This window comes from Nothoprocta perdicaria, unplaced genomic scaffold, assembly GCF_003342845.1.
Source record: "Nothoprocta perdicaria isolate Ctin4 unplaced genomic scaffold, notPer1 scaffold_409, whole genome shotgun sequence".
Classification (NCBI taxonomy): Eukaryota; Metazoa; Chordata; class Aves; order Tinamiformes; family Tinamidae; genus Nothoprocta; species Nothoprocta perdicaria.
In genome coordinates, this window is record NW_020455654.1 from 212073 (window position 1) to 235199 (window position 23127).

The 23127-nt window shown below is 36.5% G+C and overlaps 2 protein-coding genes across 2 annotated transcripts in view; one reads left to right on the forward strand and one right to left on the reverse strand.

Annotated features, from left to right (window-relative positions):
• NT5DC1 (5'-nucleotidase domain containing 1) overlaps nt 1–23127 on the reverse strand; it is a 130015-nt gene that overhangs the window by 96830 nt on the left and 10058 nt on the right. The gene's annotated exons all lie outside the window — the stretch shown is intronic.
• Nucleotides 10452–18134, forward strand: COL10A1 (collagen type X alpha 1 chain). Its single transcript, XM_026045655.1, has 2 exons — nt 10452–10611; nt 16249–18134. Exons 1-2 carry the CDS (start codon nt 10473–10475, stop codon nt 18132–18134), a joined length of 2025 nt encoding a protein of 674 aa, XP_025901440.1. The 5' UTR covers nt 10452–10472.

Sequence of the window (23127 nt, forward strand, 5' to 3'; positions counted from 1 at the left end):
CCCTCCATGATATAGTCCTTTSGATGCCTTTTCGCTTACGTGGTGGAAATCTCACTACTTAGCACCACTGGGTGCTATGGGTGCTACATCCAGCACACATGAGCCAGGACTTCCCAGATGACCATCACACACAGCAAGCCGAGTTCCCAGGGAKATGACCTGCATTTTGCTAACAAGATAACTGCACAGCTTGTAAACAAAACAAAACTTCCCAAAATATTCAGGCTTATGTCACTTGAAGTTGCTTCTCATCATTTCTTGTTATTGAAACTGTGGAAGTCAAAGCTYAGCCAACTAGATCTTCAGAACTTTTAAATCTCTGACCCTATTTTTTGACTTTTCATTCCCCAAAAGACAAGATCCTGAGTTCTCACTTAACTCTACGTGACAAATTCTTACATAATATTGCCACAACTTTTAACCAAGTTCTCTAGAAACTATAAGTTACGTTCTTAAAGAAGATGCTTCTTTACACTGTTGATCTTTCTCTCCTCTTCTAAAAATGATCCAGTATACATGTAAAATTTACAGTTCTAGAAAGCAATGACAGAAGCATGTCCCTTACTCCTATTAAGTTTGTAAGRGATGTTCCTTTGTCTATGCACTCACAAAGTTTTTCTTCCAGAAATTGGAGAGGAGATTATAGCTATCCTATTATAAGTATCCTRCAGTATTATTAAGTAGTTCTTTAGGTTGTCCTGAAATTCTCTCACATACCAAAAAAAATCAGCTCATGCTCCTGTCACCATGCTAACTCCCAATATTCTAGCAGTGTTGACATTCACTGCATGATTGGCCTATATAGAATTTCCTTTAAACTACTGGTATACAGACAAATGAAAAAGTTTTTCTAAATGACATTGATATCTTCAGAAATAAAGTATTTCATGAAGGCCTAGGCCTTTTAGAAAGAAATCTGCCAGGAACTTAGCATGGTTCACATAAACATCAGTGGTCATCAGCACAGCCCAGGATGGACTCCAGCTCTGAAGCCCAGTGCAATTTATACACACAGGACATGCCAGAGAAGCTCTGGATTTAGACAGGTATAAAAAGAAACCAGAGGGAAAAAACGTGCTACTAATGTTAATTTTACTTTTACTTGCTAATACTTAGGTAAGCAAACATGTCCCACAGTACATGTCCCACAGCACATTACAGATGAGGTCTATTTTCTGAAACAATAATCTCTCTCTGAATGACCTAACACTCATTCTTGGTGACCTCATATTTCAAGGTGTGAACTGACAAACAGTGTTATGTTTAAGTTCTTAAAAAAAGAGGGTGTTTAAAGATGCTCAGCTTTATATAAAAATATTTCAACCTGGTAAATAGAAGGGTCTCAATCTCAAAACCAAACATCAAATTTCATTCCTCTAACTTTGTCTGAAATTGCAGTTGGAAATGTATCTTCTCCACACAAGAAGCCTTTTTCGTTCACATCCAAAACTTGACTAGATTTTTCAATTATCCAAAAGAATTGGAAGTGCCGCAAAACAAAAATACACAAGCATATTCTACTTTGCATATTTACCTTTTAAAAAAGTTAACATACAGAATCAGATTKTATGTATGAAGACAGAATTCTGTTTTGTTTCTAGTGCAGAACTGAATAACCAGAAAAGACACCAAGTAACACTGAGTTGACTCTATCAATCAGATTTAATTGTGATGAATTTAAAGGTCATGAACTTAGCATAAAGAAAATTCTTATATTGAGATGCAGTTAACATGTGTTCTAGTAACATTATTTTTAGCCCAAATTTCCCAAATTCTTTACTTTTGTCTTCAATTGTTCAATCCTTTAATTCTTGGAAAATAATTATAGTAACACTTCCTAAGAACTCTCTAGGTTTTTGTATCTTCCTTTACTTAGTTCATGTTTACCTCCCCTTCTGGTATCATATGCTATTGCGTCCTCTTAAGACATGTAGTAATATAAGATCTCACACTGGCTTTGTAGGTGGCCAAATTCTTTTACTACTATTTGAGTACTYTGGAATATATGTGGGGAAACACTCATTTAAACCACACCTCTCTTCACTTCTACCCAAGGAGAATCTTTTAAGAAGTCCAGAATATTTGGAATCAGTCCACTAAAAGAGGAATTCCCAGAGMACCATCTGAGATTTACTTATTCTTCACTCTAGATCTTTATCAATTCACTTTGTTATGTTTCAGCACTATAGCTGCAATGATTAGCTCTATTACCCAGCTAAGTAAAGYACATTAAAAAAAAAATCTATTTTTTAGCTCAAAGCAGAAGCATAGAAATGATTCTATATGGACAACATGCTTCATTTTTTTCAAAATATTCCAAAGCTGACTTTCAAGAGCTGCAAAGAGCTAATAAATCAATTCAGATKCAGAGAGAATAAAATGGGAGGAAAGCATAGCAGCACTGCCTCAATTAAGCATAGTGGCACAGCCTCAATTAAAAGAGTACAACATATATAGCAAAATGAGTACACCTATGTATACTGCCAAAYTGCAATCACAGCATAAGCAATTTCAGGCTAGTTGTAGATTGCTTGTAAGCAATCTTCCCACAGCAGCTTGGAGCCCAGTGCAGGCTAACCACAAAAKCATTTATCCTGCCTTCCCCTTTTGTTTGTAGCTTTTCAACACCAAGGTCCAACAAAAGCAAAAGCTGAGGACTCAGGCCAAGATTAAGACAACTTAATTTCAAGTTCTTTAATTTCCAATTCAGCTGCCACCAAACAGCATTTGTTTTTTTCCTGAATATCTGTGACATTGTTTCTTGAGTATCTGTGACTTGAATATCTCTGACAACAACATATACCTTATATATTGAACTACTTACAATCTTTCCCATTTTGTGAGAGTTCAGTCAGGWAATAGATGCAATGACAGCTCTTTCCCTGGTTTCCAGATCATTTYGTCTATCTTTAGTCTGGGAAATACTTACCTGTTCCAAATTAAAATATATATTTTTTCTATGTGTATATGTACATACACACATATATGTGTGGCATAGCATGCTTATTGGCTCGCTCTCTCTCTGTATATATAGGCATCTTTCAATCCTCAAATCTTTCAGTGTCATAACCTTTCGGTGAAAACACTTTAAAAAATCATCTTTAATGTCCATGCTATTTTTCACCTATGAAAATGCAAGCGACATTGAAGCTTGCACCCTGGAGTCAGGTAGCATGATATTTGTCACTTGTAAGATTTTGTCACCTTCAGGAATGATATCTAATAATAAGAGCAGTCATTTCTCCAGAACTTTTCCTAATCCAAATGAGTAATTTTATCTCTGTCCTTTATTACAATGTAATGACTGTAAGGTCCAGTCTCAACTGAAAGAAAATAAGAACAGTCCTAATAATAATCATAATGAACAATTACACTCCATACACTTGAGCATATTTTGTGTAAGTAAAAGAATATACAAAGTTTGCGATTCAACCACCAACTGAACTTTCTTACATTTCAAATAAAAAAATAAAAAAGAGGAAACAACAATATTTAACATAACGGACATTGTTAGAAAATACCAACTACCTCCTTGTTTTTAAAGTGAAGTCAGGCAACTTTTATTTGTTCTGGGTGTAATAGTCCAGATTATTTTTTCCACTTTTGCCACCTGTTTTTAAACATGAAGGTTTAAAAACAACCTTCCATACCACAGCAGGTAGTAAGGACAATGAATGGGGCTATTCAGCAGGCTGGTGACTTGCTCCAGTGGGTAGGCATGAAAAATGCAGCTCAGTTATGCCTATTTTTTGCCAACTATTTGGAAGACTCCCCTAATTAYTGAATACCTGAGGAAGCTGCTTGAACCTTTTCACCCCTGGAAAAGTAGGGGTGGTTCTCCCCTCTTTTAGCTTGGGTTCTACTTTAGTCACTGTGACCCAGGGGAGTCTGAGAGAAATCCCAAGTATAGCAGGTAGAGAGACCAAACAAGATACTAAAAAATCTGGTAAAAACTGCAGAAAAACAGAGCAGGGAACAAATAAAAATTAAGAAGTCATTTCTAACGTGACTATTTTGCATTTTTTATGTGTCTGCTGAGGTTTGCTCTCATGAATCAGGYAAAGTGATAGTGGGCTGAAATGTTAAACTAGAAGAGTAAGAACTTTAGAAAAATAAATTTTCTAGAAAAATTTAGAAAAATCTTTAGAAAAAGATTTTCATATTTGTTTAGCTAACAAATCTAGCTCTTTTGAAAAATTGATCTTTTCCTAAACTGTAAACACTTAAGTGAGCTGTCCTTTCTGCTCTTCCCCTTCAACAGAAAAACACAAATCTTGCCAGTACCTGCCTGATGCTACTTAAGAATACTCTATTGAAAAGTGAGATCTTTATATCTGTATTTAAGTATTTACAATTTCTACTCGTCGATTCTATTCTATTCTATTCTGTGAGTGGGAAAAAGGATGAGTATTAGCAATTATTATAACAAAACTTACACTCTACACAAATATCTTGTTTTTGGTTATCTTGAAAAGCGAGCAATTTAAATTTAATTTAATTTAATTTAATTTAATTTAATTAATTTAAATGGATCTGAAGCCAGATCTATTGAGATTCATACTAACACATTCACTTGATCAAATGCTGTTGCTTTCAAAGGCAGGGGAGGATGAATTAAAACTAAGGTCAGGCCAGCAGCATAACCAAAGTACTGAAAAACTTTCTTTATACCACTCCTTCTATTTGCTATATTTTATTGTAGTATTGTAAATTCTCTAAAGGAAGATTAGCCTATTTGTACAACCAAAACAAAATGCAACCACAAACAATATGATGTTGTTAAAAAAAGTATTCATTAAATACTATCTGAATATGAGGATGTAGATATCTGAAATTCACACCAATTTCCAGGCCTTCTCTATAACACATGTGGAAGAGATCATTTCCTGATGTTTCAGCATCACTATTCAGTGCCTCTGCAAACTAGTCGAATCAAAATACAACCATAAATATTTAATTGGGAGTCATCTATTTAAATGTGCTGCTATACTAAATACAGCTGTTGCAATCGGGTCACCTGAACTAAACAGAACAAACTGGTCACTAAGGAGTTTCACAGTGCCAGAATAAATACAGGCCATCTTCCCACAACTACTTAAAAGTAGGACATTTATTCAACCACAATTACAAATGTTAAAAGCAGAAGAGCTTTGTACCTATAAAAAGACTACCATAGAAGGTCTGGGTAAAACAGAACTTCTTTGCTTTGCTTATTTTAAGCAAGAATTGTATCTCAATGTATAAATTTGGATGAGACAACACTTCCCTACAGATTACCTCAACTGTGCATCTACTAATTACAAAAGAAGGCATGCCTGCTAAAACTGAAGTCATATTTATTATGCCATTAGGAAGGTAAACAGTCACTTCACCAAGGTGGTTTCCAGCGCAGTGCAGTTCAAGTGACTGCTGTTAGAACGTGTAATATCCCCTGTGTAAATAAAAAGTAGCTCTAAAGAAGAAAAAAAAATCAAGGGTGTTCCTTCTTCCTTTGGATGTTTTCGATATATCTGACAGTGAATGATAAGAGATAATAATAATAACTATAATAATAAATCTGTTAGTTTTTCCCATTAAAAAAGTACAATGGAGCACTTTTTTCTTCTGCACTTATATTTCAAGCTTATCTGGCCATTACAAGAGTCAGATACAAACACAGCTCAGCAATTTGTGATGGGAGGGAGGGAAGCAGGACAATTTTAAACCACGGAGCTGAGAAAATTTAACATATCTGGTGCACGGTAAAGCTCATCACAAGCTAAGCAATCCAATTACTCCTTTAATTTCATGGCAGGCTTTCAACTTCCACTTACAAACTCCAGAGATCCTCTCCTATAGGACTCAAAATTTTAGACTGGAGAATTTCATCATCAGTAGCAATGTGACAACTTGTTAGAGTCCATTTCAAAATGGTAGTTACCATAAATATTACTTATAAGTATTTTTATAAAGAAACATTTGTGAAAGACAAGGGTAGAGCTCTCTAAGTTTACTTCAGGCAGGTAAGAAAACTGGAACTGAATTACAACACTGAAAAGCACAAACTATAGATACAAACTATAGATAGTAATATTTGCGTTTTCCTAACAGCATTGAGATTTTATGTCACCAATAAAAAATTATCCTGATTTTATTAGACTATTTTTCAAAAGGGAAGCCAGGAAAAAATTCCCACCTACATTTCTCTTTTTTTCCTCTTTCTCCAAAATTGAGATTATACCAAAAAAAAGAAATATGAAAATAACCATTTGATTCCTTTCACAACTGACCAGCACACACCGATGCAAATAGCATTAAAGAATCTATGATTTCAATATATACTTCATATAGTCCTGAGGACTTTTTTTATTGCAATATGTTTAGGACTTAAACTATTAAATTGCTGTTTTGAAAAACACTATCACGCCTATTTTTACATGGAATGAGGAAATCCCTGATAACTGAAAGCAAGTTCTGGAACGGCACAATGGAGCATCCTATCACGCCACTACCCTTTACTAACACTGTTCTACAGGGAGGGAAGGAAAGACATTCAAAAGCAAAGAAAAATTTCTAAACATAGTGACATACAAAAAGGTATCTGAGTACTTTGAAACAGGCTTGTAAATAACCTTTCTTTTTTAAAAATGGGCTGTTACTGTAAATGGGCACACACAACACACAAGCATGCATATTGCACATATATTTGCATGTGCAAATATATTTGGCTGCCTACCCTTCATACGCGCACTCAGAGCTAAACACGTGTAGTGCTCTTCCAATAGAAAATATCCACAGCAACAGGGAAAGCACATGAAAGATGCAAACTCCAATTCCACCTCCATTTCCTAAAACCACAAAAAACAAAACCTCAGCCCAAAGAAGTAGCATCATGTAGCACAATAGGGTGGAGCTCAGGTCAAACACAAGGTTAAAAGTTTTTTATTCTCCTGAATATACCTTTTAACCTCACAATTTTTCCTTGTTTACACCGAGGTACATAAAGATTATTCACTTTCCTGCCCATAAGGAGACAAGGTGGGAAGTGAGGCTGCTGAACAAACAGAAGTGCCCATTACTGATGCTTTGTAGCATAAGTGTGTCTGCTATGGGGGTATTTATGAATTAGGCTAGAAATTATCATGAAACTATGTGTGCACAGAACTGCCATCTTATGTTCCTTTCTTAGCCAAATATTGTCAAATTAGCAACAACCACACTTCCCACCAAGAGTCATATACTTAAATATTTTTAAATTAAAGGCTATTTTGGGGTTTATGTGAGCCAAAAACAGGGSGACTGAAGTTGATTTTCTTCAAGGAGGAAATAAATTAAATGCCCATACATTCATTGCCTCTGCCAAAACTGGATCAGTGGATTCTCATTTGAATTTATCCAGTCTGACTTTTAAATGAAGCAGCTTGAAAAGTTACCCAAACAACTTAAGGACAAAGCTTCCCTCTTCAAAAGATTAAAAGCAACTGAGTGCTTATACGAGGAATACAAATACCATCTCAGACTTGCAAACTTCCTGTGAAAACAACTGATGACTATATTGGCTAAACTCCACAAGCATAACAGGGTTGCAGGCTTAAGTCTGCAGAGAAAAGGGTTTATTTACGAAAATAGAACATAATGCTGTTTAGAGGATGGCTAGGAAGAATAGAAGAACTGTTTGACAATACATTAAATAATTTATTGCAGCAGTCATTTTTTAAATCACAACATTAAATAACTCTCTGGCAACCAAATGTATTAGTACAATTGAAAGTAGGATAGACTGGATGGTCCATTGGTCTCTTTTAGTACAATAACTTGTGTTCTAGGATATTTGCCTTAATACATAGAGGCCCCAAAAAGCTGTCACTTGAAGAGTCTGGAATTAAACAAAGACACAAAGCAGTGAAATTCAGCCCATGTTAACCTGCCACTCCATGGGACAGCTGCACAGTTCAGGGCCACTAGCTCAGTGTTTTGGCTGAAGTGGTAATAGGGCTCCCTCATGTACCTACCATGCATGAGGACCCATAGTAACACAGGTTATTTATTAGTATTCCAATGTTATAATATGCGAGTATTCTGGCCTAATTACATCTTTTCTAAAATTGGTTTTATGATACATATATGGGTGCATATATGTTCTCCTACACAGGTATTGCTTTGTCCATCAAGTTRCACAAAGGGAATAAATTAATTTGAAAAATAAATACAATCTTAGACACTCACCTCATCAAAATAGTAAATAACTTAAACACATGCTCAGTTTCTTTTAGCAATGCCAGAGATATCACTTTTCCTTTTTTTTTCCCCCCCAATTATCTTTGATGCAAGGAAAATAGAGAATTTCAAACATATTCAAAAATCCAACTCTTGTGTGACTGACTGATACATAACAAGGTCATATCCCTTCAAAAAGTTGTAACTGACTGAGGAGTTTTAACTGACAGATAATTTATATACATTTATTTCTATTTAGAATATTCMATAAAGACAAGGTATGTACCAGATATTTATTTCTATGCTTTCATCCCAAATGGGCGAGGTTTGCTTCTTCTTTTTATTTCTACTCTTTAATGAAGTTTTAGAGCAACAAACAATCCAGGGATTGTAAATAATAGAACACCAATARAAATGATGATGAAATACTTCTAGGACTCCGTCATTTATTCGGAGAAGAAGTCCTAAGGTGTGGATACAGTCTATTAAACATGACTAGTTTAACAAACTTTCATAATGCCTAAAATCTATCCATAATGTGAAGAATTTTTTAAAAAAGGGAGGTTTAAAAAGAGATAAACTATGACCAAGTTTGATCCAGCAACAATGGTAGTTAAATTTACTAATCTGAACCCAATTAAGAGGAACAACACATAGCTAGTAAGAATACAGCAATAGAAACATTTGGTTGAACTTCCCTCTACCCCACAAAGATTTCCTACTAAATGTAGGAAAAATACCCCATTCTCATTCCCTAACACTTGCATATTTTATTTTTTAAGCAGTAATCTTCAATAYATTTGCTACAACTGAATAATAAAAAAGAGTCCTCACTGTATAATGAAAGCTTACATTTCAAGAACTTGTAAGCATGTAAGCATGTAAGAAGCCTTAACATGCTGCATACATCAAAGAGGTGATACTATAGCTCCAGCATCACAACAATAGAAGTCAAAAAATATAATCTGAAAACAACAGCCTACTAAAGCAATAACTGGTTAAAAGTAATCTTCAGGCATGCGCACAACTTGCTAACCAATATCTTAACTAATTGTAAGCCCTCTATTCTCACCCCAGTGAACGATTGCTCAGATATGTGATCTACACTGCAGTCTCAGCAGTTTTTATTGCATTACTCACCAAAGCTCAAAGTTTGTATTTCTTTCCTTAAAACATGTACAGAGAAATCCAAATGAAGCATTTGAAATTATCAACCTTACTTACAAGATCATGATTTTTTCCAGTGTTACCTTTCTCAGTTCTAGAAACAGAGTGGATGCAAAAATTTAAGAAAATACAAATTATGAGCAATACGATTTCACCAAGAACAGAAGAATCCAAGGGGAAAAAAAGTAACAGGATCTAGAATGCCTGCCCAAAATAGCTTCACCCACCCCCAAAAAACACACATACACACAGGGATAATTACTGCTTACTGATTTGGGGGGAGGAGCTTACGTCCAGTAGTCACCCAAAATCATATAAATACCCAGGGGTGACACTTGAAATCATCAGCTTCTGCTCACTCACCTGTGGCAGAAGAACTCCTCAGCAGAGGAGGATTCACTGCTCTTCTGCTCTGCGTTGGACCTCCACAACAGCCTGGTATGCCATAAATTCATTTCATTTTATTTGGCTTTGCAGCTAACTGCTCCAGGGTAGATGGTTTCGGGAGAGAGGGTTGATACTCATGTGCTAGTCACAGCATCCTTAATGCCACCGGGGACCACAGGTAAAATCCTGGGTTCAAGTATAGCAATGTGAGATTCTTGCCATTGATGCTGAGGGAGACTGGACTTCATGCCGCATTTGCTATCGCATTAGACACAGGCAATAAGGTCATGGTAGAGTGTCTATGCATTTCTGTAGAAAACTTTCTTCATTTCAGGAGTTTTGATATGGGATGACCTTGGTTTCAGGGGGCTAGTATAACCAGCAAAATGATTTCTGAAAACAGTGGTTTTAATTTGCAACTGTTTAGCATTATTTCTCTTTCCAAGAGGAAGTAATATCTGGAAGAGTAACAAAAAGATTCTTGCCTCTTACGTATGTATAGATGATCCTGAGCATCCAAAATCCTCAGTTAGCAAAACTGATTCCTTCTTTTCTTGGGAGTGTTTTTCACAGTTAGGCAAAAGCCAGAGGAATTAATTACAAAATAATACGAAGTTTTTAATAGCTAAGAAAACCCATTTATTAATTTACAGAAAACTGATCAACTTTTCTTTAAAACAACCTTTTTCTTCCTCTTTCTAACACAGATCGGATTTTGGAACATGCATTTACAAATATCCTTACTGCTGCTGCTCTGTCTGAACAATGTCCATGGTAGTGATGGGTATTTTTCTGAGCAATACCAGAAACAATCCAGCATTAAGGGCCCTCAGTTCTTACCATTCAATGTAAAAAGTCAAGGTAAGTTTCCTGTTTTTTTTTTTTTTGTAATAAACTAATCAGGTCTCTTTAGTGTATAAATATATGAACAAAAGCTTTCTGTTTATATTGGTATTCAATTTTCATTGATAGTTTAAAGGAATATTATCATTTCACTCTTGTGCCTCCTTTGACAAAGATGCACACTTGTCAGAGACTATGGACAATAATTGCTACAGGGATATAGAACAGGAACAAAACCATAGCCACAGATCTAGTATTGAGTATTGTGAATAATCAAACAGTATTAAGTGCATAATTATGTATAACATGCTAATAATCTTCGGGCCTCTTGACTCAATCCTGGTGTTTTCAAATAACAAAATATCTATCTACAATATTTAGAAGAAAACTACTCAAAACAGGTGGTTGGTGAGAGTTTGAATATAATTCCAGTGCATATGGATAAATGCAGACTTGTTTAAACTCCCAAAAGTCAAAATGATTTCACCTACATTCTTAAAAATATGAGAGAAACTTCTACAGCTCTTCATACAAGTGACTTCAGTTTATACTCTTAGTATTAATCTCTAATAGTAATATAACAATTCTATCCCTGCTAGGAAAACTTTACTTGATTTTAAAATCAATCTTATGACAGACTGTATAGATAAAATACAATTGAACCTGTCACAGGCAGAATGAAGATAATGGAAAGTAAATTTATCCCCATTGCCTTTACAAGTCATATGCGAGGCTACTCTTAACTGTATACTGTAAAAAAGTTCATGAGCTCAGTTTTATTATTAATATTTAATTCTCACTCATATCAAAGCCTTTTTAAAACTTGAAAATCAAAATTTTTAACTCCCTAGGTGCTGGTTTTATTTGATGAATTGTACTCCTAAGAGTTCATCAGTAGTCTCTATTCAGTTATTTTCACTAAAATTAAGAGTACTGATCTTTCCCTATTAACATCCCCATCTTCTCCCAAGAATGGTATTATCTTCTGGAGTTTGTAATTTTATTCAGAGGAGTTTTGACTTTTATTTAATCTCACATATTTAGAGTGAGGAAAACTGAATGAAGAACTCAGAAATAGGATTTCCAAATCCTGTTTTTTGAGCTCTTCTTTATTTATGAGGAAAAGAATGTTTTAGACTACGTCTGCATTACAAAATAGAGCAGTATAGTGGAAAAAGACATAGTTGCTGCTCAGGGCATAGCATCCACACCATATGCATTTAGGAGGTTCAATTCAGATGAGCTGCAGACTGATCCTTTGGAATGAATGCTCCTGAGTAGCACAAGGGAAACCCAAAGAGAAGTCCTAACGCCACCCCAAAGGTCTCAGCTCACATATTGCAAGAATGATCTTGCAGTGGAGACTAAGGCACAGAAAAGAGAATGATTGGGAAATTTGCTCAAAAAAACCCAAAACACTATTATAACTTTATTCCTTGCCTGTTTACTTAGTTCCTTGCCTGTTTACTTAGTTCTCCTCTACAAATTTTTCTCAACTTTTTTTTTTTTGAAGTTCAAAAGAAGACAGAAAAAGAGAGAAGGGGGAAAACAGNAAAAAAAAAAAAAGGATGAGGAAGGTAGCCAAGAAATAGGATGTAAGGAGAAGAGAAATGAGTTATCCTGAACCAAGTTTTCACTTTAAATATTAAGTAACAGTCTAATATACGTGTAACTTCATATTTAGAAAGGTTATACTAACCTGAGAAAAATCTAAGATGTTGTGCATTTAAGGAAAGGAATAAACTATACACTAGACTGCCAAAGAAATAACCTACATATATACAGAATTTGGAGTCCAATCCTGAGCAACTTGCTTATTAAATCCTCAGTTTGGGAACAAGCCTCAAAATGGAGGCCTAGAATCCATTCTTACTCTTCTTGCTGGAAAAAAAAAAAACAACCTATAGGGGAATTTTAGAAGAGACTGAAGAGAGCAAAGTGTGCTAGAGATTATTTTCTATCCTGGGATGTTCACAGAAGAATAGACAGCAAACTACASAACCAAGTTCATCACTCCTAACTGTAAAGGCTTCTATTGAGTTTTTACATATGCAAGTAGCTCCAGCAGCATACTGCAAACTTTCCATCATTGGTATCTTTTCCTATCTGTTCACAAGCCTATTGAGTGCACATGACTTCAGATGAATGACAAATCTACCACTTTGTTTTATGAAACAAAGCAAGCTAAACTGAAGGATTAATTTACAGACTTTTAAGTATTTTCATTTTAACTGTTCTTCACTCTGCTATTATTTGCTACTCAAAATAATGTAGCATAAATGTAGAACTATTATTTAGTATTTTTAATTTCTATTGTTTTATATTTWAAAAAAATAGACTCCAAAGACCAGACTCTTCACTTAACATGTAAACTCTGTTGAAGAGATCCTTGTATAGGCACCCACCAGACCAATAAAGCCAAATTATATTTTTCCTTAATTTTACTTAGTAAACAACTAATGTTCCAATGTTGTGCTCCAATGTTGTGAGCACAGAAAGTGCTTCTGCTGACAGCTATATCTATATTTAATAGATATTAAATATATCTTTACTTAATTTGATTAAATTGTTTAACAATATTAAAAATATCACCCCTAAGAGCTCTCCAGTTAGAGTATACTTTCCTTTATCATGTGTATTTAGGGTTATCAGTTCATAAATATACTAGCACATTATTAATAATCTATTTGTTCATTGCACTGAATTCTTCATGAAACTCTTAGTTGAAAATAATCACAGATTTAAGTCTAACTGTTCAGCAGTATTTAAACRAAATAATAAGGCTCTATTGGAGGTTATGCTGAAGTTTTCATACTTAATATATAAATACTGCACTCAAACTATATAAATCAATTCTGTATCAAGACATGTGCCAAGAAATATAGAAGAATAGCCAACTACTACTTCAATTTTCCTGGTAGAAATCCTACTTCATTAATGTGCCCAGCTGTCTTTCACTAAGACTTAACTATCATTTCTATACCACATAAATATATATAAATATATAAATATAATATAAATATGAATAGAGATTTTAATATCTTACACAAAAGACAGTATCCACCACAGTAGATGCAGCTTTCTATCAATCCTTGATTCATAAAATGAGGTAGGAAGCAGTAAGAAGCTCTGTGGCTTAATTTTGTCCCCCTTCCTCCCCCTCCTCAAACCCTGCAAAAAAATGGAGAGCCAGGTCAGTGTAATAGCTGCATTTTACCCAAGTATAGCTGAATAAAATAAATGCTGCCTAACTGCAGAAATTATATTCAATGCAAATGCATTTCCCCTGGCAGGCCTGGACATAGTTCCTTGATTTATAGTTATAAAAGTGCACACCTGGCTGTGGCCATTTGTTTGTTATCTGCCAAAGAACCCAGATAATGGCTTGTTTTTGGATTCCACTATAATGAAAACTGAAATTCATGCAGTTGAAGTAAGGTGTTAGGGGGAAAATATAGGTTTTTACAATGGGGACAGCATTAACTCTGTCTAGGTAGTTGCACAAAGACTTTAATGGGATCTGATCATGTTCTCCCAACTCTTTACGTTAAAAGGTAATTTCTGAAGTCACTAGAATCTTCTTTCAGTTTTAGAACATGGAGTAAATTCAGGTGGGGCACACTCTAGCTCAGTAAACTGTTTTCAGTGACGGCAGCACTGTCATCTGTGGTAAAAAGAAACTGTAAAAAGCTGAGAGAACATTTACATGCTACTTCCACTGCAGGGTATATGTTAATTCTGCTGGTCTTAAGCCTTTCCCAGCTTCATATGGTGTTCTTAAAATATGCCTTTTCTGGTACCACCTATATTACAAGAAAACAAACTTGGAAACGAATTCTACTGAATCCTGGAGTTAAGCAGTAAGAAATTCAAGACTATCAACTAGGTAGATAGACTGCATGAGACTCATCACTTAGTTACAGATTTTGCAATCTCTTTGCATGACATAAAGAAGAATATCTGCATTTTCAGTTTATTATTGAAGGACAGGCATTGTTTTCTTCCTGCCTCCAGGATTTTGAGCTATCCTCTTTTTCATTGCGTTAAGAGATGACAAGAYAGCAAGGTGTGCAAACTGAGGTGATATCCTTTCATGCATCAGCAAAAAGGAGAATGTACTTTCCATGGCTGGTAAATAAGAACTATTTCCCTTGCAATATAGGAAGAAAGCAACCTTGCAGAATCAAATCAAAATCAAAGACACATACATACAGATCTTCTGTATGTATATTTTTAGAAAATGTCATATGCACAAGAATAGTTTTCTTCTTACTATCTCATCTCATTTTTGGTTTATCAAGACTAGCAAAAATTGGAAAAAGCAATTTATTATCTAACAGTCTTTGCACATGCTTTTATTCATACTCTGCTCTCTTTCAAGATACTGAAATGCAAAGTTTTCCAGAACTTTTGCTGACAGTTAACAGCTTTTTCTAAGCATGCATCAAGCAGACTATATCGACACTATGGAATCCAAATCCAGGTGCTTCCTATATCCCCCAGTCTCCCTTTATGTCTTTTCTTAAAATATTCACTATAATTATGGTATTTCTATAATGCTACAAGCTGCTGCATTTTCACTGCATTTTACTAAACAACCATTTAGTAATATTCATTTTAATCTGCTCTGTAATATTTTATAAATCAACATCTTAATTCCAATAGGAAGCTGTGAATTCCCCACAAACAAGCATCACTTCTYTTCCCTGACTTGTATTTCTAGAGAAAAGAGGTCAAATATCTCACTAATAAATCTGGCATCAATTAATTTCTGAAGGGATGCTTCAGCTGTACAGAAGTTTCTTCCTTTTCTTCTTTTCTTCTTTTTTTTTCCAGTGGCTTTTCAATGCAAGACTGATCATTACTGCAGCTATGCATTCAAGATTTATTCTTTATTTTTGCCAATATAGCATAAATACAAGCTTAAAAAAGAAACAAAGCTTTAGCACCGCAATGCTAGGTCCAGTTGAGAAGGATGCCTGTTAGCTGAGCAAACCATGAGCCTACAGCACTGTCTGATTTATATACCACACCAACTTGATTTATGAAGAGAACCAGTGATATAGACTGTAAAGAAACAGTATTTAACTCAAAAATAGTAATGATTTTAGTGAAAATAAATATCACAGTGTTGCTCTTGCTATAGAAAAGMTATGGAAAAGTATTATTTGGAAAAGAACAAGCAAAGAAGCTGCAAGGGGTAAAATGATCAATTGGAAAAAATCTCCTTTCTTCTTGAGACATCTGCATATCCTCTGTATTAGGCAGCTAACAGGAAATACTCCTCACTTCACTTCATCAATGCTAAATCCATATTTTCTTTCCTCTTTAAGTGTTTACATCTATTGCACAACATTCTAAACCCCTCTGAGGCCGCTTGATGTATTCAATTCAAAAAATATTCTAGATGTTTTGTCACTTGTCATTCCCATTGCACAACTATAGCACATCTGCTTCTTCTGTTACTTAATCATGTTGGGACATTGAGTTACTTTTTCTGTTCTGACCCTGAGATCAGGTCCTTCGTGACTGATTGCATTACTGCATTTGACTTCATTGAGGTTCAAATTAATCCTTTGGATGTTTACCACCACACTACTGATCTTCAAGTCTTGTATAGCTGTCCTGACTGAGCTGTCTTCTTCTCTGCCACAGGTGTGCAGATAAGGGGAGAACAAGGACCCCCTGGTCCCCCAGGCCCTATTGGACCAAGAGGACAACCGGGTCCTGCAGGAAAACCTGGATTTGGAAGTCCAGGTCTGCAGGGTCCCCCTGGTCCCCCAGGACCTCCTGGATTCTCTGCTGTTGGAAAGCCCGGCATGCCAGGTTTACCAGGAAAGCCAGGAGACCGAGGATTACCTGGTGAGAAGGGAGATGCTGGACCAGTTGGGCTCCCAGGAGCAAGAGGGCCACAAGGACCCCCTGGCATTCCTGGCCCTGCAGGACTATCTGTTCCTGGCAAGCCTGGACCACAGGGCCCTCCAGGAGCTCAAGGGCCAAGGGGTCTTCCTGGTGAGAAGGGAGAGCCAGGTATTCCCGGTGCAAATGGACAAAAGGGAGAAACTGGATTTGGAGTTCCAGGCCGCCCAGGTAGCAGGGGGCTTCCAGGTCCACAGGGACCCCGAGGCCTCCCTGGTCCTGCTGGGATAGGGAAGCCTGGTGAGAATGGTCTTCCAGGTCAGCCAGGTTTGAAGGGCGACAGAGGTTTACCAGGTGCACCTGGAGCAGCTGGTATCCAAGGTCCCCAGGGTCCCCCTGGAGAACCTGGACAACCTGGTGTTGGCAAGCCTGGACCAATTGGACCACCAGGAGCAGCAGGTATGCCTGGACCCAAAGGACTCCCTGGAGCAGCAGGTTTACCCGGATCCCCAGGTCTGCCAGGATTTGGAAAGCCAGGATTGCCAGGGATGAAAGGACACAGAGGGCCTGAAGGTCTTCCTGGCATTCCAGGAGCAAAAGGAGACCAAGGCCCAGCAGGCGTGCCAGGTGAACCAGGGCCTGCCGGGCCACCAGGAAACATGGGCCCTCAAGGACTCAAAGGTTTACCTGGCGAACATGGCCTACCTGGACCCAAAGGYGACATGGGCCCTGTAGGCCCTGCAGGATTCCCTGGAGCAAAAGGTGAAAGAGGCTTGCCAGGCTTAGATGGAAAACCAGGATACCCAGGCGAACAGGGGGTTGCTGGTCCTAAGGGACACCCAGGTTTTCCTGGACCGAAAGGTGACATTGGCCATGCTGGGCTCCCTGGCTTGCCTGGTCCCATGGGCCCACAGGGAATGAAGGGTACACCAGGGATCAATGGCGAGCCAGGCCCCAGAGGACCTTCAGGAATACCTGGGACCAGAGGCCCCATTGGGCCCCCTGGCATGCCTGGAGCCCCTGGTGCAAAAGGTGAGCCAGGAGCTCCAGGATTGCCAGGTCCAGCAGGTATTTCTACCAAAGGCTTAACTGGACCCATGGGACCCCCTGGACCCCCTGGCCCTAAGGGTAACAATGGAGAGCCTGGCTTGCCAGGCCCACCAGGTCCTCCTGGTCCCCCTGGCCAAGCTGTCATCCCTGAAGGCTATGTGAAAGCAGGAGAGTCTCGAGAACTATCAGGAATGTCTTTTATGAAAGCAGGAGTAAACCAAGCCCTTACAGGGATGCCAGTATCTGCTTTCAGTGTCATCCTCTCAAAAGCTTACCCAGCAGCAACAGTCCCTATCAAATTTGATAAGATCTTATACAATAGGCAGCAACACTATGACCCCAGAACGGGAATCTTCACCTGCAGAATCCCTGGACTTTACTACTTCTCTTACCATGTACATGCAAAAGGAACAAATGTTTGGGTTGCGCTCTACAAAAATGGTTCCCCAGTCATGTATACTTATGATGAGTATAAGAAAGGATACCTTGACCAGGCTTCTGGCAGTGCTGTGATCGATCTCATGGAAAATGATCAAGTATGGCTCCAGCTGCCCAATTCAGAATCTAATGGTCTCTATTCTTCTGACTATGTCCACTCCTCTTTCTCAGGTTTCTTATTTGCTCATATCTAACAATTTGCCACTTAAGCAGCCCTGACACTCCTTCCTTTAGACCATTTAATTGGGTCCTGACTTGATAAGTTATTAGCAGGTCATGCAACTACAATTTGGCAACAGAAAAGAAAGGGAATGAGAAGGTGGAATAAACTGGTGCAAACCTAATAAAATAATATTTTATGTTTTTAGAAGATTGCCATAGAAATTTATTTCTGAAAGCTTTGTTTCAAATGATGTTTCAAATGATTGTCCAACTGAATGCAACATTAAAAGTTTATGAATTAATATGATGTACCTGTCTTTTTTTAAGAGAAAAATCAGTATTTCTAAATATCATTTCTTGGAATATGCAAAGTAGTCATTCCATGTCTCAACATGATACTTCACAATACCTGAATTAATGAAAGRTATTATTTAAAGTAAATAGTTTCAGATATAGAGTGCTCATCTCAATTCGCACAGAATATACTTCAGGAAGATTAGTCTGCTGTCAGCTTCATCTTTAAGCTATAAAATAGAGGTCAAGAAAACACAACTCTAATACAGCATATATCACATCAGAGTTTTTATTTTGTTCTACTTTTCTTATTATATAAAATCTATCTTAGTAAATTTAGAAATTATAGTCTTTTTGTGAAGAGCTAAGAATTTTACTATAGGAGAAAGCAATTAGATCTGAAGCTTAGAAATCCACTCAACTACTTTTTTAAGGCACATTTTGTAATCTCTAGCAAGACACTAATTCAGTATCTTAAACTCCTAATTAATATTCATCTAAACTACAATATTAGGAGTATAGTAAAACACACCCATYATTAAAAGCAGCAGAGCATATCTTCACAAATACTGACACTCACATTCACAGAGATATTCCTCCTAAAAACAACTGTTTTAATTACCCATGCAAACCTGGGAATATATTTTACTGAAATGTTGAATTCATCTGATGACAACAGTAATCACTCAGAACACATAATCATATTGGCCCTATATTCAAATATTAGATATTATATTAATCTGTATTACACTATGTACTATGTGTACATTTGTAACCTTAAATTTCTAAGCATTTGAAAAAATGTTGGGATTAATAACAACAGTCAGGGAACCACTAAGGTGATCCATCATTAGTGATACTATATAGTTTCAAAAAACTGTACTGAACTATGAACAAAGTACTTTTGCAGAACTGTTTTAGCTCTCTTTACTGAAGGCAAGGAAATTTGTAGGCTATTTAGGCTATGCTTTGTTAAAATAATAAATACGGAAGGAGAGAGTAACATTAGAACTGCTTATTTAGCCACCAAGTAGACTTAAGCAAGTGAAACTGGCAATTCTATTACAAATCATACAGACAAATGTTTGTACAGAAATAATACAGTGGACAGTAGCACAAGTTACAAGTAGCAATTCTCTTATACTTCCTTCTTTCGAGGCAAAATACAATCCAAGACACTTCAGTCTTGACATGTCACTCTTCACCTTTCCACTTTCTTGTTTTAAACAAAAACTAATTCCAGATCTGCTAAGAATTCTTTCTTTTTTTTCATTGTGCTAAAATGTTTCCCTATGCAGTCACTTGCATAAATTCACTAATTCATCATTCTAGTATTTAAACATAACACATGCTGCTGCCAATATGTTCAATTGATTTGGCACTTTTGTTTCAAAAACAAGAGACTGAGTACTGGAGATGGAAAAGACTGCTCAGTAGCTGTAAAGTTTTGCTTAACGTTTTGTATGTGAAATGCAGGCCAAAGCACACGTTTAAATTTCCTGAGGTGCCCAGCAGTATATTAATGTCCTGTGATTCTAATTAACTAGTCTTCTCACTGTATTCTTGAAAGTAAAGTTCAGTAATACTTGTCTTGCGTGCACTTTAAATGAAACCAGGTTTTGTCCTTTCATGTCTTTGCTCCTCCAGTGAGCAGGCATAGAGGCCTATAGATAAATCTACAAATTATTACTTGCGATCTGTCTTTTTGATGACTTTTCATAAGCATCCAGACATGAAGAAAGCAACCAAAAACATTGAAGATTTAGAAATTATACAGAAAAATTTGATACAAACATAGCTTATACCTTGATTTTAGCTTTGGATTCATAACCTAGAAGAAACTTTGAGAGGGTTTTTAAGGTTCTTAATCATCATGAGCAATTATAAACTATTATTTATCAGAAGATAAAAGAAAAGCTTCAAAGAAGTCGGTTCTGCTTATATGCTGTTGAAGCAGGAAGAGAAGATTGCCCATGTTGGGCTTTGGAAGACACAGATGCAATCAGGCAATAATATGGGTGACAGTTGTATGACCCAGAAAGAACAGTTAAAATCACAGTGCCCTTCAACTCTTCTTCCCAGGAGACTGAGGACTTTTGAAGCACTTTGTGTTTGTCTAATAGGTCTGCTTTTGTTTTTTTTATTTTTTAATGTCTTCTCCAGAAGAAGATGAGCAACCTATCTTATTAAAAGTTCTTTTCAAAAACCTCAACAGTTTTCAGAATCATGACGTTAAAGAAAAAAAAAATCCTATATGAGATTAAATGAGAGATTAAACAAAAACACAAGTAAGAGCACAAACACTAATGTCCAAAAGCCATAAATATTTTTTTGAATTTCAGTTGTTCTCAGATGGTTATCAGTGCATAAGATACTCAAATGATCTCTTCTCTATTTAGCTGAAAAGTCAAGGAAGAGAAGTCTAACAAATTTGCTTGCTCATATCTTTTCTGTCATTTTCAGGATTAATACAAATAAATAGTGGTCTCTTTTCTCCAAACTCTACCAATATTAGGAATTCCTAACATTCTACAGCATTTTAGAAAAATTATTTTCTTTCAGACAGAAATGTATCTCAGTTTTTTGTTCATTGTATTTAAAACTGCATAGAAAGCATAGAGATATCTCCGGCATCTAGATAAATTATGGTCTGTCAACACAACAGGGCAACCCTGCAAACCTGTAATAACAAAGTGTGTGTTTGTCTGTGAAAGCGCTTGGGGACAAGGTATTCCAGAAAAATCTGAAGTTCTCCCCCACCACCAAAAAGAAATCACATTTCACATGCATAGACATCGCATTTCAAGAGACCATTACATAAAACCAGACAGATAAAATGCAAATTATTAAAAAAGGTGTTATGACTAGCACTCCTCTTTTTTTTGAAAATAATGACAAATTTCTCAGATGCACCCTTGAAATCTGACAGCATATCCCTTCAAGCCTTCTCATGTGCAATTTATGAAGACTCTTTATTTCCAACATAAAATATAACCATATAATGCACTGAAAATATCATAAATGCAGTATATATAGGTGCAATTGCTGTATGTACCAGAAGTGTCAGGGAAATGATAGGGAAAGGCAATCATGTGATAGAGGAATTAGTTTTTAAGAGACATTCTATAAATGTATAAATTTTTGATTTAAGAAGTTTTAATAAGAATATTCTTTCTAAAAAAATACCTTTCTTTTTCTGTCAAAATCAAGAAATATTTTGATGTGGAAATGTTTCTTATTACTCTTTTTAAGATCAAATTTAATTTCCATAATGGATTGTGGCAGAGGCATAATTATACAGTGTAAACCATATTGCCACATGACATTTCCTTCAAAATTGCTCTTTACTAATTTATACACCGAGAAATAGAAAATATGCTAAATGAAATACACATGGAGAAATATTAACCACCTTAAAGCAGCAAAATATCCCAGTCTTAAGTGAAACTTGAGTTTTACAAAAAACATATTCTCACAAAATTGCTACCTGCAATTGATATAAAAGGTGAGCATCTGTTCTGCAGGTGTTGTTATGAGAATGTTCACGTTCACTACTACTCTGTCACTGTGCTTTCACTATTTTGACATCATGCTTTTATAAGAGGATTTTTAACAGATTTCCTCAGCTTGGGGGTCCTCCTTCACAAAGGAGGATTTGAGTACAACTGTTTAGGATCTTATATTCTTTCTATTTTATGTTTTTTCTGCAAGTCTCAGGTCTTCACTTCCTTATAACCAGAAGATGGGGTTAATCTCCTGCATTAACCTGAAAGTCAAGATGATCATGGCTTTCTGAAAAAGGCATTAAAAAAAAAAAACGGCCTATTATCTAAGGCAATTACCATGGCTAAGACAATGAAAAGCAAAACCCACCAGACACGTGACTAATGATCAAAGAAATCATGTGAAAAGGAGAAGGGACACAGAGAAACCAGGGCATACTGACAACAAACCAGAGCCAGAGTGACTTGCAAACACTTTATGGGTTTTAAAAAATAAAACTGCCAGTCGTTCTGCTCTGCAACTGACAATGGCACTACTGAGATAGCAGATCTGGGAACTTTACGTGTCCTCAATCAAGCGCCTAATATGTTTGCTTTACAAAATTTACCTTGAGCACCTGTGGGCGAGCCCTGTTTTTCTCTGAAGGGTTAAACCATCTGCAAGGCATTGAGGGCATGGAGCTAAGGCAAGAGGTTGTGGTTTCCAGGCCCATGCATGGAAAGACCATAGGATGTAAAACTGGGCTAGAGCCAGCTTTGAGAGGCCCCGCAGGAAGTCACATTAATCTGGCAGCTGAGGGGGGAAAGGAAAAACACATCACCAAGACCAAGCATAAACCTGCAGCAGAAGACTAGTATGATTTACACTCCATGGAGGAGAATCTGAAGCAAAAAGAGATGTTCCGTASGAATATCACAGGTACACAGCACAGGGGGAAAGCTCCAGCTCTTCTAAACTCCTGCAGTGCCTTATCCCTGGGACCAGGTTACTGAAGTAAAGGCCACTATGAAACATTTCAAAAAGATGACAGACAGACCTCAGCACTTTTATACATTAAAACTTTCAAGTACTGTGTGTAATCTGCATTGCCCTACAACTTCTGATTTTACAAAACCTATTCAAAATAGCTCATACCTACCAGTTACCACATTATCCAAAACTGCATTACTCTTGTGCATGTGCCAGATGTTTTTTGTAACAGAGATGAYGACAAACACCAGTCATGAT